The 13,462-nt window shown below is 59.5% G+C and overlaps 1 protein-coding gene across 1 annotated transcript in view; it reads right to left on the reverse strand.

Annotated features, from left to right (window-relative positions):
• Window positions 1-11,906, reverse strand: part of LOC105822579 (lipase maturation factor 1-like) — a 41,667-nt gene extending 29,761 nt beyond the window's left edge. Inside the window, exon 1 of the mRNA XM_012659579.1 lies at window positions 11,755-11,906. Within this exon, the coding sequence (XP_012515033.1) occupies window positions 11,755-11,766 (12 nt within the window). The 5' untranslated portion in view covers window positions 11,767-11,906. The remainder of the gene's footprint in view (window positions 1-11,754) is intronic.
• Between the last annotated feature and the right edge of the window lie 1,556 nt (window positions 11,907-13,462).

Raw genomic sequence — 13,462 nt, forward strand, 5'->3', positions numbered from 1 at the left:
ACTCCCCCGCGGCTGAGCAGCTCTGGGGAGGCTCCGAGGGTGGAACATGCTAAAGTGGAGCGAGCTGACACCGAGCACACTAGCGTGGAGCGTGCGAACATGGAACACGCTAACACAGAGCGTGCGAACATGGAACATGCTAACACAGAGCATGTGAACATGGAACACGCTAACACGCACCGAGCTTCCACAACAATTCTGGTCCACCCTGCTCAGAAAAGTCACTGGGCCGCCGCGAGAGAGCAGTGCTCAAAATGCAAACTGTGAGCCTGCTGGGGCCTGTGGCCCTCCCAGCTGGAGGACGCTCTGCCCAGCAGACAGACGCACCCTCGGAGGTCGCGGGGAGCTTGGCCGCAGCGGCAGAAGCTCCTGCCCGGGGCAGACCCGGCAGAAACGGCTTCCCTGCACAGAGACCCGCAGCAGAGGTCCAGAGTGTCGCCGCGTGACGCTGCACACGCAGGGACGTGCAGGTCTGGATGCAGAGACAGGTGCGCAGCCCCGACCTGCCCCGCACCTGGCTTCGGTTTGGGACAAGTCACCTGTCTGCACACGGCTCTCCTTGTCCCAGCGCTGGGTGTCCAGGAGTCCCTGAGGCTATGGCACATGCATGAGGAAGGCGCCTGCCCAACCCCTGCCCGCTGCTCTCCTATTCCGGCAGCTGCTGTGACTGCAGGACTCTGGATTGGGTGGGGCGAGGAGGGGGGGGGAGGGGCTGCTGAGGCCACGCGGGGCACCACCCCTGGCCCTGCCCAGCCTGCCTCACTCCTCGCCACCCAGCGTGGGCCCATCTCATCTCCTTGGCACTCCCCTCCCCGGAAGCACCTCCCTGAGTGGCACCTGGCCATGTCTTCTGCCCACTCACTGCCCCGGAGGCCTTCCTCAGCCACGAGAAGTCCCACGTGCCACCAGGTTCTTTACGTGGCCGCTGGTGGGCAAGGACCACGGGCTCCCACACGCGTGCCGCAGCTAGTCCCTGCCTGGTCCACCTCCCCTCCCAGGAAGGCCTGGCCACCCCTCGTCCTGCCTCCCAGCCCAGCACGCCCGCCGCGCCCCAATTCCGCCGCTGCACCGTTGGTTATAACCAACTCGCGCGTAGGCCGGGTATGCGGAGCTCACTGGGCGCATCTCGCAGCGACTGGCGTACGCAAAAGCAAACTTGTGATACCGGCTCTAAGTGAAAAGGCTGAGCCACGACTTACGGGCAGCAGACCACACCCTGAGCACTCCGTTCAGGGCGCCCTGCCGCGCAGCACCGGGCGTCGCTACCACCGCGGAAACGGGACCGGGACGTCCCCCACGGAGCACGTCCTCGCTCACCCGCTTTAGGTGAGGCCCGGCCCCCGTCCGCCGGCTCCGATTTCACCCGAACGGCTGGCGCCTCAGGCGGCTGGTCCAGCTCGTCATCGCGGGAGCTGGTTCTTCTGACTGTCGTGTCCTGTTCTGTGCAGGCAGGTGCCACAGCCATCGTTCGTGGCTGGAGGACACGTGGTCGTTCACAGCGTCCAGCTGTCACAGATGAAGCTGCTGTGGACGTCCCCGTCCGAGCCTTTGTGCGCACGGCCTCGCTGCCCTGGGACGTCCCCGGTGATGCCGCTGGCTCAGGGGCAGGTGCGTGGTCCCCTGCACGAAACCGCCCGCAGCCCCGCGGAGCGGCCGTGCCACTCGCGTGGCGTGTGCAGGAATGCGCTGCCCGCGTGCTCGCCAACGTCAGACGTCAAGAGTGAAGTCAGCCCTCTGGGGGGCGACGTGGCACCTGAGAGTCCCACACGCTCGTCGGTTGCTCCCGTGCTGCATCTGCGAGGCGTGTGTGAGTCTCCGGTCCACGTTTCCACAGTGGACGTGCAGCTCCGGATACTGACTTCCTGTCGCTTCCCTGCGCTGTGACTCTTTCCCCAGCAGTCGCCTACTCGTTCTCCTGGCAGGGTTTTCCGGCAGAATTTTAATACCAATGAAGAATGATTTATCAATATTTTTTCTTTTCCTGGTTAGTGCTTCGTGTGCCCTGTCCAAGAAATCTTTGCTACCCCAAGGTAGCCGTCTATGTTATCCTGGAAAAACTTTGTGATTCTGGTTTTTATATTTGTAAAAAAAATAAAAATAAAAAAAGACTTTCCTTTCCTACTGCTTTGACTTAGAGCTTGGGCCAGAGGTTTTCTTGTAAGAACTTTGGTGTTTTCCTTTTACCTCCAGGTCTACGATTGCTCCCAGATAAAATTTTGGTACAGACGAAACAGCAGCTGAAGCTCACTTTATTTTTCTATGCAGGTGGCCAATTATTCCGGCACCCCCTTTCCCACCGACCGGACGTGGTGCCTTGGCTGAGAACGGGCCGGCGGGTGGGGGTCTGTTTCCGGACTCCACCCTCCCGTGGAGCTGCTGCTCGGGCCGGCACTGACGCGCGGCCGCGGCTCTCAGGGAAGCTGTGAGACGCGGCTGCGCGAGGCCCCGGCTCTGCTGTTCTTCAGGACCCTCCGCGTTTGCACGCGGATGTCGGTGTCTCTGTAAAAAGGCTGCTGGGGTGTGATTAGGGCTTCCCTGAACCACAGAGTGGGTGAGACAGACGTCTCGATGGCGGGCCGATTCACGCACACAGCACCTGTTTACTGTCTCTGAGACCTCACGTCGGCCGCGCATCTCAGAATCCTCAACCAGACTCGAATGAGGCTTCTGATGCAATGCAGAAAGGATTTTCAAAATTTTATCTTCTAATATGTCAATAGAGTGTGAAACAGCTTGTTTTTGACGTTGCCCTTGCACCCTGCAGCCTTCATGAATCCAAGTGTTCATCCTAGCAATTGTTTCTTGGGTCCCTCTGCGTCTCCTGCGTACACGATCGTGTCTGCAAATGACAGTCTCCACTCTTGTTCTGTAGCCTTCGTGCCTCCCTTCCTTCCTCCCATCTTGTTGCAGAGGTCCCGCTGCTGGGGTCGCCGTGAGAGCAGAGACCGTGCGTTCCTGTCCCACGCAGCTTTCGTTCTCCAGCAGCGGGAGTGACACGCGGGTTCTCACGGATGCCTCTTATCGGGCTGAAAGGTTCACGCTCAACACTAATTTGCTGAACGTCTTTACCGTGAATTTTATCACACACTTCTGTGGCTCTTCCCCTTCCTTCTGCCACCACAGCGAATGACACGGATCTTCAAACATCAAGCCGACCCTGCGCTGCCTTTTCTACGGACAGATCCGATTTGCCGAAGTCTTGTTGCAGGTTCCTGCGCCTTTGCTTGCGAGCAATGGGGGGCTCTAACTTTCCTTTTCATGATGTCACCAGGTTTGGGGTCCCTGTTACACGGGACACATAACACCATCTGAGGAGTGTCCCCTCCTCCAGGATTTCCCAGGGCACAGGGCGGCAGGAGCGGCTTCCCCAGTAGGTCCTTGGGGGGGCAGCTGTCCGTCTGTCTGTCTCAGGTTGCAGGGCTGGCTGAGTCGACTGTCTTGCTGGGGTCCGAAGCACATGGTTCTTACCTGGTGCTCGACCGACGGGGCCGAGGCCATGCTAGCTGGGTGGGGACACATAGCTCTGCACTGCCCACAGGGACAGGCGTCTGCCACGTCCCCTCCTGGGGCTCCTGCACGTCCCTCCCTGCGGGGGGTCGGCCTCTCCTCAGGTCTCAGAACGCAATTTACAGGCAGCCCTTGGTTACCGCGCGAGGAGCTTCCCAGGTAAACGCACCTGCCCGTGGCCCTCACCCCACCGAGACACGGGCACCGCCACCGCCCACAGGTTCCCGCAGGCCCCGTCAGTCCCACCCCGAGTCCCACAGGCAGCTCCAGAGTCCGCCAGGTGCTGGTTTACCTGTTCTGGGCCCCAGGAAAGGGACCATTCGGCACAGACTCCTCCGTGCCGGGCTCCTCTCTCAGCACGGCTCAGAGGTCGCTGAGGTTTTCACGCACCGTGGTCTGCGCTGCTGAGAAGCGCCCCAGGAGGAACCGAGCGCCCCTTTGTCTGTCCCTGCTCCTGCGGACGGGCTTGGGCTGTGCCCGGGCCTCAGCTCCCGTGGCCAGGGCTGCCAGGAAGGCGCTATGGAAGTTTGTGAGCGCGTCTTCATGTCTCGGCTCACGCGTAGGCGCGGGGCTCCTGGGCTATCCGGCGGGAGCAGGTGAACTCCGTGAGTAGCTGCCCCGCTGCCGTCCCAACACGCGGTTCCGTCTCCCGCGCCCGCCGGCAGGGCGGGGCCTCCATCCCTGTGCCGCGGGCCGAGTGCGTCCCCAGATCACGCCGACGCCCTGACCCCAGCGTGGCCGTATTTGGAAGGAAGCAGTCAAGGTCAAACGTGGCCGGGGGCGGGGGGCCCTGCTCCGACAGGATTCCTGTCCCCGTCGGAAGCGACACCGGCACTCTCCATCCAACCCACACGCGAGCGACAAAAACCTGCCCCTCTGGAAGCCCAGACGGCGAGAAGATAAACTCCTGCGGTGGAAGCTGCCGGGTCCGTGGCGTCGTGTCACGGCAGCCCAAGCGCACTGCTGCCCCCGCCAGCTGCGGCTTTCTGTGGGCGGGACACGATCTCCCAGTGTGGATTGACTCTCAATTTCCCTGAGAGCCGATACATCTGAGCAATCTTTCAAGTGCTTTTAATAGCCATTTGCATATTTTCTTTTGTGAAGCATCTGCTAAAATCCTTTCCTTATTTTAAAAATCAAATTGTCTTTATTATTGAACTTTATGAATTCTTTATGTATTCCAGATACAGGTTCTTTGTCACATATAATGGTATTATGAATATTTTTCTCCTAATCTGTGCCTTGCTATTTTCTCAATGGTGTCTTTAGAAGAATAGAAATTTTAAATTTTGATGAAGTTCGATTTATCTACTCTTTTCTTTCATGATTAATGTTTTCTGTGTCATGAGAGATCTTTGCCTACCGCAAGAATGCAAAAATATTCTACGCTATGTTCGAGGGCTTTTATGCTTGCAACCAGTCTCAAATCGGTTTTGCGTACGGCACGGCGGAGGGGTCATGGCGCGTTTACCCCAGGTGGATTTCTGGGTGTCCGGCAGGTTTTGCGGAGGCTTCTCTCTCTCGGTTGAATTGACTCGGTGATTGTCCAAAAGCCCTGTCGGTGATGTCAGCGTGGGACGACTTCTGCCCCCTTTAACCCGCTCTGTCGACACAGTTACCTGTCCCCTCCTGTTCACGTCACGGTCTCCGCGACCGCAGTTCCACAGTGCGTCTGGGAGTCGAGCAGAGTGACTCCTACCTCGTTCCTACTCAGTGTCATTCGGCTGTTTGGGTCCTTGGCATGTCCGTGTACATCTAAAAGTCAGTTTATCAGTTGCTGAAAAAAGTCCTCAGGGATTATGCCTGGGGTTTCATGAAATCTGTGGACCAGCTGGGAACAGGACAGTTTAGTAATGCTGGGCCTGAGTTCACGAGCGTGGTGTAGCTCACACGCCTTTGTCCTCCTCTCGGCAACACCGGCCTGCTTTCAGAGTGTAAGTCTTGTACTTCTTTTGTTAAAATTTCCTGTTTTGTGGTTTCGGATATCATTATGAATGCTGCATTTTAAAAATGTCGTCTTCCAATCGTTTCCACCAGCCCGTAAGAACACAGCTGACGCTGCCAGCGCCTTAAGCCTGCGGCGTGGTTCAGTCCCCGTGAGCTGAGGGCCTGTGACGTTCCACACGTAGCGTACGCACACGGATCGCTCTGCTTCTGTTCTAATCTTCACGGCTTCCGTTTCTTCTTCTTTTACTGCACAAACTGAGACCTTCCACGCACTGCCGGATGCCCGTGATGTGGGTGGGCGCTGGGCCGCCCACCTGACCGCCCATCTCGGGGGAGACGTGCTCAGGCTTCACCACGAGGCCCAACTCAGCCGTAGGTGGTTCACGCCGTCGTCTTGTCAGGCTGAGGAAGTTTCCCTCCAGGCCCCGTTTGTTGAGAAATCGTCTTTGTCGATCATGCATGAGTGTTTAGTTTCCTCAAATGCTTTTCTACGTCTACTGAAATGATCCTATTATTTTATAGCTTTCTCCTTTAATCTGGTAACTTGGTGAATTACCTCAGTTTATTAACGCTCGGCCAACCCTGCATTCTGGGTGAAATCGCACTCGGTTGACACGTTACACTTTTTACGTACTGCCGGGTTCGTGCTAATAACCCCTTAAGAACGTTCTGTGTGCGCTCGTGAAGAACACTGCTCCGTAACTGCCTCTTCTTGAAACGTCCTCGTCCCCGCGGCCTCCTGAGAAGGCGCGGGAAGGTCCCCGTCCCCGGATGTGGGTGGGAGTTGCAGCATTTCTTCCTCGGCCATCCCACGGAACTCATCGCTGAAGTCTTTCGGCCCGGAGCGTTCTTAGCAGGAAGGTATTTTTTGTTTGTTTGTTTTAACTGCCTAAATTTTCAGAGCTATTTACAATTTTCAGTTCTTCCTCTGTCACTTTGGTAATCTATGTCTTTGAAGGAATTTAATCATTTCGTCTCAGGTCATTAATTTATATGCATAAAGTTGCATATATTTGTCTTTAAATTTTTACTTTAAAAACCCTAAGACTTACAGCAAAGCTGTGCAAGCAGGATGGCGTCCCCGTCACTGTTGAGGCCACGCCGCTAACTCGACACCCAGCCTGTTGGAATTTTTCCTGTCTGTTCGCATCCTCGTCTTCATTTTTTTTTTAATTTTCCTTTTATTTTTAGTTGGCACATGATAATTGCTCGTATTTACGGGACACAGAGTGACGGTTCGAGACACGTCCGCAGAGTGTGATGGTCAAGTCAGGGGCCTGGCTTATCCACAACCTCAAACACGTATGATTCGTCGTGCTGGGAACATCTGAAACCCTCCCTCCTGGGTTTCTGAAAATATACAACGGATCGTCTTTGACTCTGCTCACCTGCCGTCCGCGGGGCACAGCACGGTGCTTCCCGCGGGCCGTGACTGCGCGCCCGTCCGCCGGTCTCCCCCCAGCTCCCTCCCGCTCCACCGTTCTGCTCCCCACTTCCCCGCGGTCACCCTCCTTCACTCCCACACGCGCGAGAACACGAGACACGTCTCTGCGTCTGGCTTATTCCACCTAACATGGTAACTTCCAGCTCTATCCGTATTGCTGCCAACGACAGGACCTCATCCTTGTATGGCTGAACGTGTCCCACCATGTGCACACACCACACCGGGGGCCGATTCCGTGTCCTGGCCACCGTGAACAGTGCTACGGCAAACGCGGGGTGCAGACGTCCCTTCCACAGACTGGCTTTCTTTCCTTTGGATAGACGCCAGCCATGGGACTGCTGGGCCGGATGGTAGTTCTACCTTCAGTTTTTGAGGAACCTCCATTCTGTTCTCCGTAGTGGCTGCTAGTTTACGCCCCCGCCAACCGTGCGCGGGGCTCCGCGTCCTCGCCGGCACCTGTCATCTAACGTCCACACCACCCAAAGTGACCTGCGGATTCCACGCAATCCCTATCAAAACTCCACTTGCATTTGTCACAGAAACAGAAAAAACAATCCTAAAATTTACTTGGAACCACAAAAGACCCTCAATATCCAATGTAATCTTGAGAAAGAACAAAGCTGGAGGCAATGGCCAGGTGCGGTGGCTCACACCTGTAGTCCCTGTGACTCTGGAGGCCGAGGTGGGAGGATCGCTTGAGGCCAGGAGTTCAAGACCTGCCTGGGCAACACAGCAAGACCCCATCTCACTTCCTGATTTCAAACTACACTACAAGGCCATGGTAATCAGAGCAGCAGGCTATGGGCATAAAAATAAGAGCCATCGACCAAGGGAACAAAGCAGAGAGCCCAGAAGTAAACTCACTCGTGTACAATCAACTATGATTTGACAAGAGCTCCAGGAAGACACATAAATGGGAAAACTGGATATTTACACGTGAAACAATGAAACCGCACCTTATCTAACACCACTCACAAAACTAACTCAAAATAAAGACTCGAATGTAGTACAAGACCCGAAACCGTACAACTCCCAGGAGAAAGCAAGGAAAAGCTCCCAGACACCAGCCTTGGCCGTGACATGCACCAGAGGACAGGCACGAAGCACAGAGAGATGGCGGGGCCACGACAAACCGCAGAGCTCTACACGGCGGAGAGACAACCAGCTCAGGGAAAGGCGGCCTGCGAACGGGAGGAGACGTTTGCAACCGCGTATCGGATGACGCTGACGTCTAGAATGTTAACATCTGCGAAACATCTGCATATTCAACGGCACAGAAACAACACGGTCATGATAAAAAGTGAGCAAAGAGTCGGAACAGACATTTTTCCAAAGACGACACGCAAACGGCCAACAAGTACAGGGAAAGTGATGGCTTCCGTCACTGGTCACCATGGCGCGGCCAGTGGAAGCCACGGCGAGCCGCCGCCTCACACCCGTCAGGACGGCCACCGTCACAGCCCGCCGCGTTTCCCCAGGGTTCCCGCCACGCCTTTTCTGTACCAGGACCCCACCCGGGAAGCATTTAACCGTCACGCTCCCGAGGTGGACAGCTGCTTGGGCTCTGCCATCTCCCGTGACTTTGGTGCCCATCAGAACGCCGGTCTCTCCGCAAGGGTTTGTCTGAAGATTCTCGTGACCAGACGGCAGCCGGGCGTGTTTTCAAAAATAAAGAAGTGATGTTGTGTCCTCGCAGCCCCTCGTCCGCACGGATCCCTCTCCGTACCCTGCCCAGTTCCAGCAGCATCTGGAGGGGGCCACGCCTGCGCCCTTCACTGACCTCTGCTCCCCGCACCCCAGGCCTGGCCCCTCGCTGCCTGCCCTCCGTCTGAAGCTGTGGCCCCGAGAGCACGGCCACGGGGGCTTCCCCACAGACGACCACGCACAGCAGCTGCACGAGCCTCCCGCTGGTGCCAGCGTCCACACGGCCCTGCGCAGGGTCCTCTGGGGTCAGGAGGGCTCAGCACCCTGGACCAGGCGTCTTGCGGGCGTGGAGGACGAGCCTGTCCCTGCCCTTCTGCTCAGCACCCTCACCTGGCGGCCGTGGGGCTCCCCCAGAACAGGCTCCCGAGACACGCCGGCCACAAAACCACGGGTGCTGCTTTCTGAGTGAACCTGCCAAGCCGACCACGGGCTCCGGCTCTGACCAAGAGCACACGCGTGGGGTGAGGGTGCTGCCCGCCTGCCCGCCAGCGTCTGCCGCGGCTGTCTCCACCTCGCCACAGAGGCACGTTCTGCTGCTGCCACTCTCTCCTGCTCAGCCAGCTCGGCCTTCCTGCCTCCCGCCGCGGTGAGTTAGTGACGTCCAGCACCAGACCGTCCGGGAAATTACGCCTCTCAGCGCGCCCGGCGACGTCTCACCTGCGGGCACTAACCGGCAATCAGACGCCGTAAAAGGTGCTCTGGGTGTGCTGATAATTCACCGCCTCTGCCGGGCACCGTGGGAGTTTGGCACCACGAACCTGGCATGGAACAGTCTGGCAGCTTCTCCCCGGGCTTCGCCTCGACGCTGCCTCGCCTGCCGAAGCTGTGGTCCACGTAAAGTCCTTTGAGACATTTCATACGTTTGTATGCTTACTAAAGCCAGCTAGGGATGACGCTAAGACTAAGTCCTAGACGGACGAGGGGCCACAGCCTAAGAACATCTGTGCTGTGATTAGCGACGAAAAAGACTTTCGACGTTTTATTAAAGGGAACCACGGAAACATCTGTCTTTCTAATGACCTGGAAAAATGCATCTGGAGACAGCATCACACTCCACCGTGGGGTCTGGACACAGGGTCGCTGCTTCGACCCCACCCCGCCGGCCCCTCCTCATCACCTGTGGCCACTCGTGCTCTACCTGGGCTGGGCCTTGCCATGGGGCTCCCCAAAGCTCTACCCGGCCGGCCCTCCTGCTGCGGTGCGGCCCCACACACCTGGCCTGGCGGGAGGCAGGTGCGCCGCCCTCTGGAGTGACGTGGCGACGCCCTGCTGCTCCAGCTGCCTCCAGCACGTCCTGGGGCCCCGCCCACTGAGCCCTACGCAGAGCTAACCACACACGGTCACCACGCAGGCGGGTATCACGGAGTACGGGGTGGGCTCCTGGGAATCGGGCCGGCCTTCTGCGTCCACACGGTCAGACCACAAGGATGTCAGAGGTGACCCAGCCGCCAGGCGTGCCCTGGCGCCCGCTGTCCATAAGTGCCCGCGTCTCCTCACGTGGAGCGGCCTGCCCCTCCCTGGCCACCAGGGCATGGTGACATCCGAGGGGCAGGAGCACCGGGGCTGAGGCCGCCATGTCGCGACGCGGGGAGGGAGAAGGGAGGCTCCCAGCCTCCTAGTCCTGGGTCGCGAGGGCCTCGGCCTTGAGGCTGTGCCGGAGTCTCCTGCTGCTGCGGCCGGGCTGCCGAGACTGACGTGGCTGCGTCTGCCGAGACAGCGGGCGAGCCTGGCCCCGGGGACAGGCGTCAGGCGTCTCGTCCAGGCGCCGGCCTGTCCACCCCCGCGCAGAGCAGATGTCCACGGGCTCCGGTCAGGCTGGTGCTGGCCGAGACGTGAGGGGACGGGCGAGGGCCTTGGGGGGCCACACGCACCTGCCGACGGGCCCCGGGCAGCTCCCGCTGGGAACGTCACCGCCTGAGTCTGCAGCTGGCGCGGGTGAGACGGCGCCACAGCCCCGCAGGGCCCGGCCCCCACGCACGGCCCAAGTGCCAGGCCAGGGCTGGCGGGGAGGCCGTGGAACACTCAGGCTGAAGCAGAGGAGGAGACGGCGGGACGACCACGTGAGGTCCTGGCACGGCAGCCGCCCCCAGGGCCAGGAGCAGCCGTCGCGCCACCCTAACTCCTGGTGAGTGTGCGATGGGCCCAGCCCCCAAATCCAAACAATCACGCTAGCATATCTGCACAGGGCCTCCAGTGTAACAACCTGAATATTTAATAATAATTCTAGTATAAAAATTAAGATCTAACGAACAGTGAGAAGTGCAAGAGAGAGTGAGTGAAGGTCGCCAAACTCTGCTCAGCGCAGTCGGAAGGAAGCACGTCACTCTCGATTTCCAAGTTCAAGGAAGGTCTCGGAAACCGTGAAGGCAGCCGCTGCCAGAAGGAAAAGCAGGAGGGATGTGTGTCTGCCTTGCGCATCTCCGGGGACCAGCAGGGACATGGAGGACAGACGGGCACAAGGCACGCGCAGCCCGTTCGTCCGCCAGATTCCAAGGAAACCTCCCCCACGCACTTGGCTTTCTAGTTTGTTTCGTTTTTCTGAGGGTCTCGCTCTGTCACCCGGCTACAGTGCAACAGCGTCATCACAGCTCACTGCGGCCTCCAACTCCTGGGCTCCAGCGACCCTCCGGCCTCGGCCTCCCGAGCAGCTGGGACTATAGGGGCCACGACGCCCGGCCCGTACGTGGCTTTTATAAGAGACACACCCAGAACCAGGCGAGCTGGCGTCCACAAGAAAGGACTAGCAGAAAAGGCTTCCCGGCAGAATCACAGATGACCCCCATATGGCACGTGACTTTCACCCTTTAAAAACGATCTTTGCAGCATTTCAGACACCCCGGAACCCGCGGGAGGGGCTGGGGGAGAGGGAGTGGCCCAGGCGGCTGCTCCCCGAGAGGCTCCTGGCGAGGTGAGCCCCGTGGGCTGTTTCCCGCAGTCGCGGCCGCGAACACGGCGGGAGGAGCCAGCTGAGTTCCAAGTGCTCAGCCGTCGCTGCGGGACGCGGAAGGACATGGGGCTGGCCAGGCCGGGCCGAGGGGAGGACAGAAAGCCACAGGCCAGCGAGGGGGACACATCCCACCTCGCCTGGAAGCCGCACGGCTCAGCCGCGGGCATGGTTCGGCACGTCGCTGACAAACCAGAGCTCTACTTACCGCGCCGAGCATGATCCTGAACACCAGCCAGCGGAAGCCCCACAGGACGACCCGGGACGTGGGGCTGTGCCTGGGCAGTCGCGCCAGGGTCCACAGCGGGCACAGGAACACCCCCAGGAACCCTGTTTCCAGGAGCTGGGACTCCCATCCTGAAACGACAGACGAGACGCGGCGTGTCAGCAAGAGCCAGAAGTGCACAGAGAAGCCGTCTCCCCCACTCGGTTCAACCGGCACAGTCCTTAACGTGGGACTGACCTCGCCACCGAGCGGGCACGAGCCCCACCGCGTCCGTCTGAACAGCAGTAGCGTCTGCGCAGGAAACAAGGACGTGCCTTGGCCGCCATCCCCGTGTGGGACGGTAGCGGCGAGCGCGGCACGAGAAACCCGACGGGTTCGTCCATCTCGGCTCTGTGCTCACAGTCGGGACGGCCCACGTTCCCACAGAAACCCACTGAGCCAAGCCCCGTCATGGATGTGGCTGTCCCTGAAGCTCACCATCCTGGGGGACCAGGGGCCCCACGCCAGCCTCCCCGGGCACCAGACAGGACCAGAGCCCACCTGCTCCGCGTGACACTGACGGACGCCTGGCATTGAGAACAGCACCTGCGCACGCACACACGGGGACGTGGCGGGGCTGGCAGGACACGTGGACAGAGGCTCGCAGTGGGGGTCCTTCCCTAGCTAGAAAGTATTTTAAAATAAAAGCTTTTAAAGAAGAAGCTAACAAAGTAGCGCTGAACTACAACGGAAAGCATGAGATACGCATCCCTGAGTCCACGATGACGTAAATCATCAAATCGACAGGGACACGGGGACCAGGACACGCCCCCTGCAGAAGAATCCTCACGACCCACGCAGACCCCCCAGAGGCAGAGCGCCAGGCCCGCGTGTGGCCGCGCACAGACTCCTCCCAAAGAGCGCAGGACGGGAGGGGCGGAGTCGCCCACGTGGAGAGGACCAACAGCTCGCCAGGCGGGGACGCGTCCCGTGGGCAGCGGTATCCGGGGACCGTGTGCAGAGGTGTCGTCCTCCCCAACCCGGCCACTGTGAGACGACCAACGACACCCGTGGACGGGCGCCCCGTCCACATCCCAGAACCCCCAGAGCCGTCCCAGTCACCAAAACAAGGAAAGCCCAAGACGCCTGAGGAGACGTGGCCACCAAGCGTCCCTGGGACCCTGGGTCGGGAAGGGCCCCGGGGAAGGACCGAGGGAGCGGGAGGCCGCGTGGACGTGGCTGACGAGCTGTGTGACCAACGAGCCGCACTCACGCAAGATGCCGGCTCCGCGGAGCTGGGTGTGGGGTACGCGGAACTCCATGTACCAGCTCCGCGATTTTTCTGTAAATCTAAAATGCTCTGAAAGATAAAACCTATTTTAAAAAGTTGGGGCTTGCGGCTGTGCCCCAGCCCTGGCTCCGCTCGGCCCGAGGGTCTGCCCCGCCCCCCATCCTCCAGCCCTGCGCCCGGGTTTGCATTTCGCTCTAACGACTATCACCCACGAGACGGGACGCCAGCCTGCCGCCAAGGAGGCAGCCGACGAACACCCCCAGCGCCCTCCTGCGGGTCACCGACGGTTCTAACGGGAACCTGTGGCTGGAGGAGACTGGGGGGGCTCTGACCACAGGCAGGACAGGCCTGGCTGTCTGGGAGCAGCAGACACCGGACCCCGAGACGGCAGCTGCAGCAGTGGGGTCCTAGGGTCCTTCC

This window comes from Propithecus coquereli, unplaced genomic scaffold (genome assembly GCF_000956105.1).
Source record: "Propithecus coquereli isolate 6110/MARCELLA unplaced genomic scaffold, Pcoq_1.0 Scaffold621, whole genome shotgun sequence".
NCBI classification, from domain to species: Eukaryota; Metazoa; Chordata; class Mammalia; order Primates; family Indriidae; genus Propithecus; species Propithecus coquereli.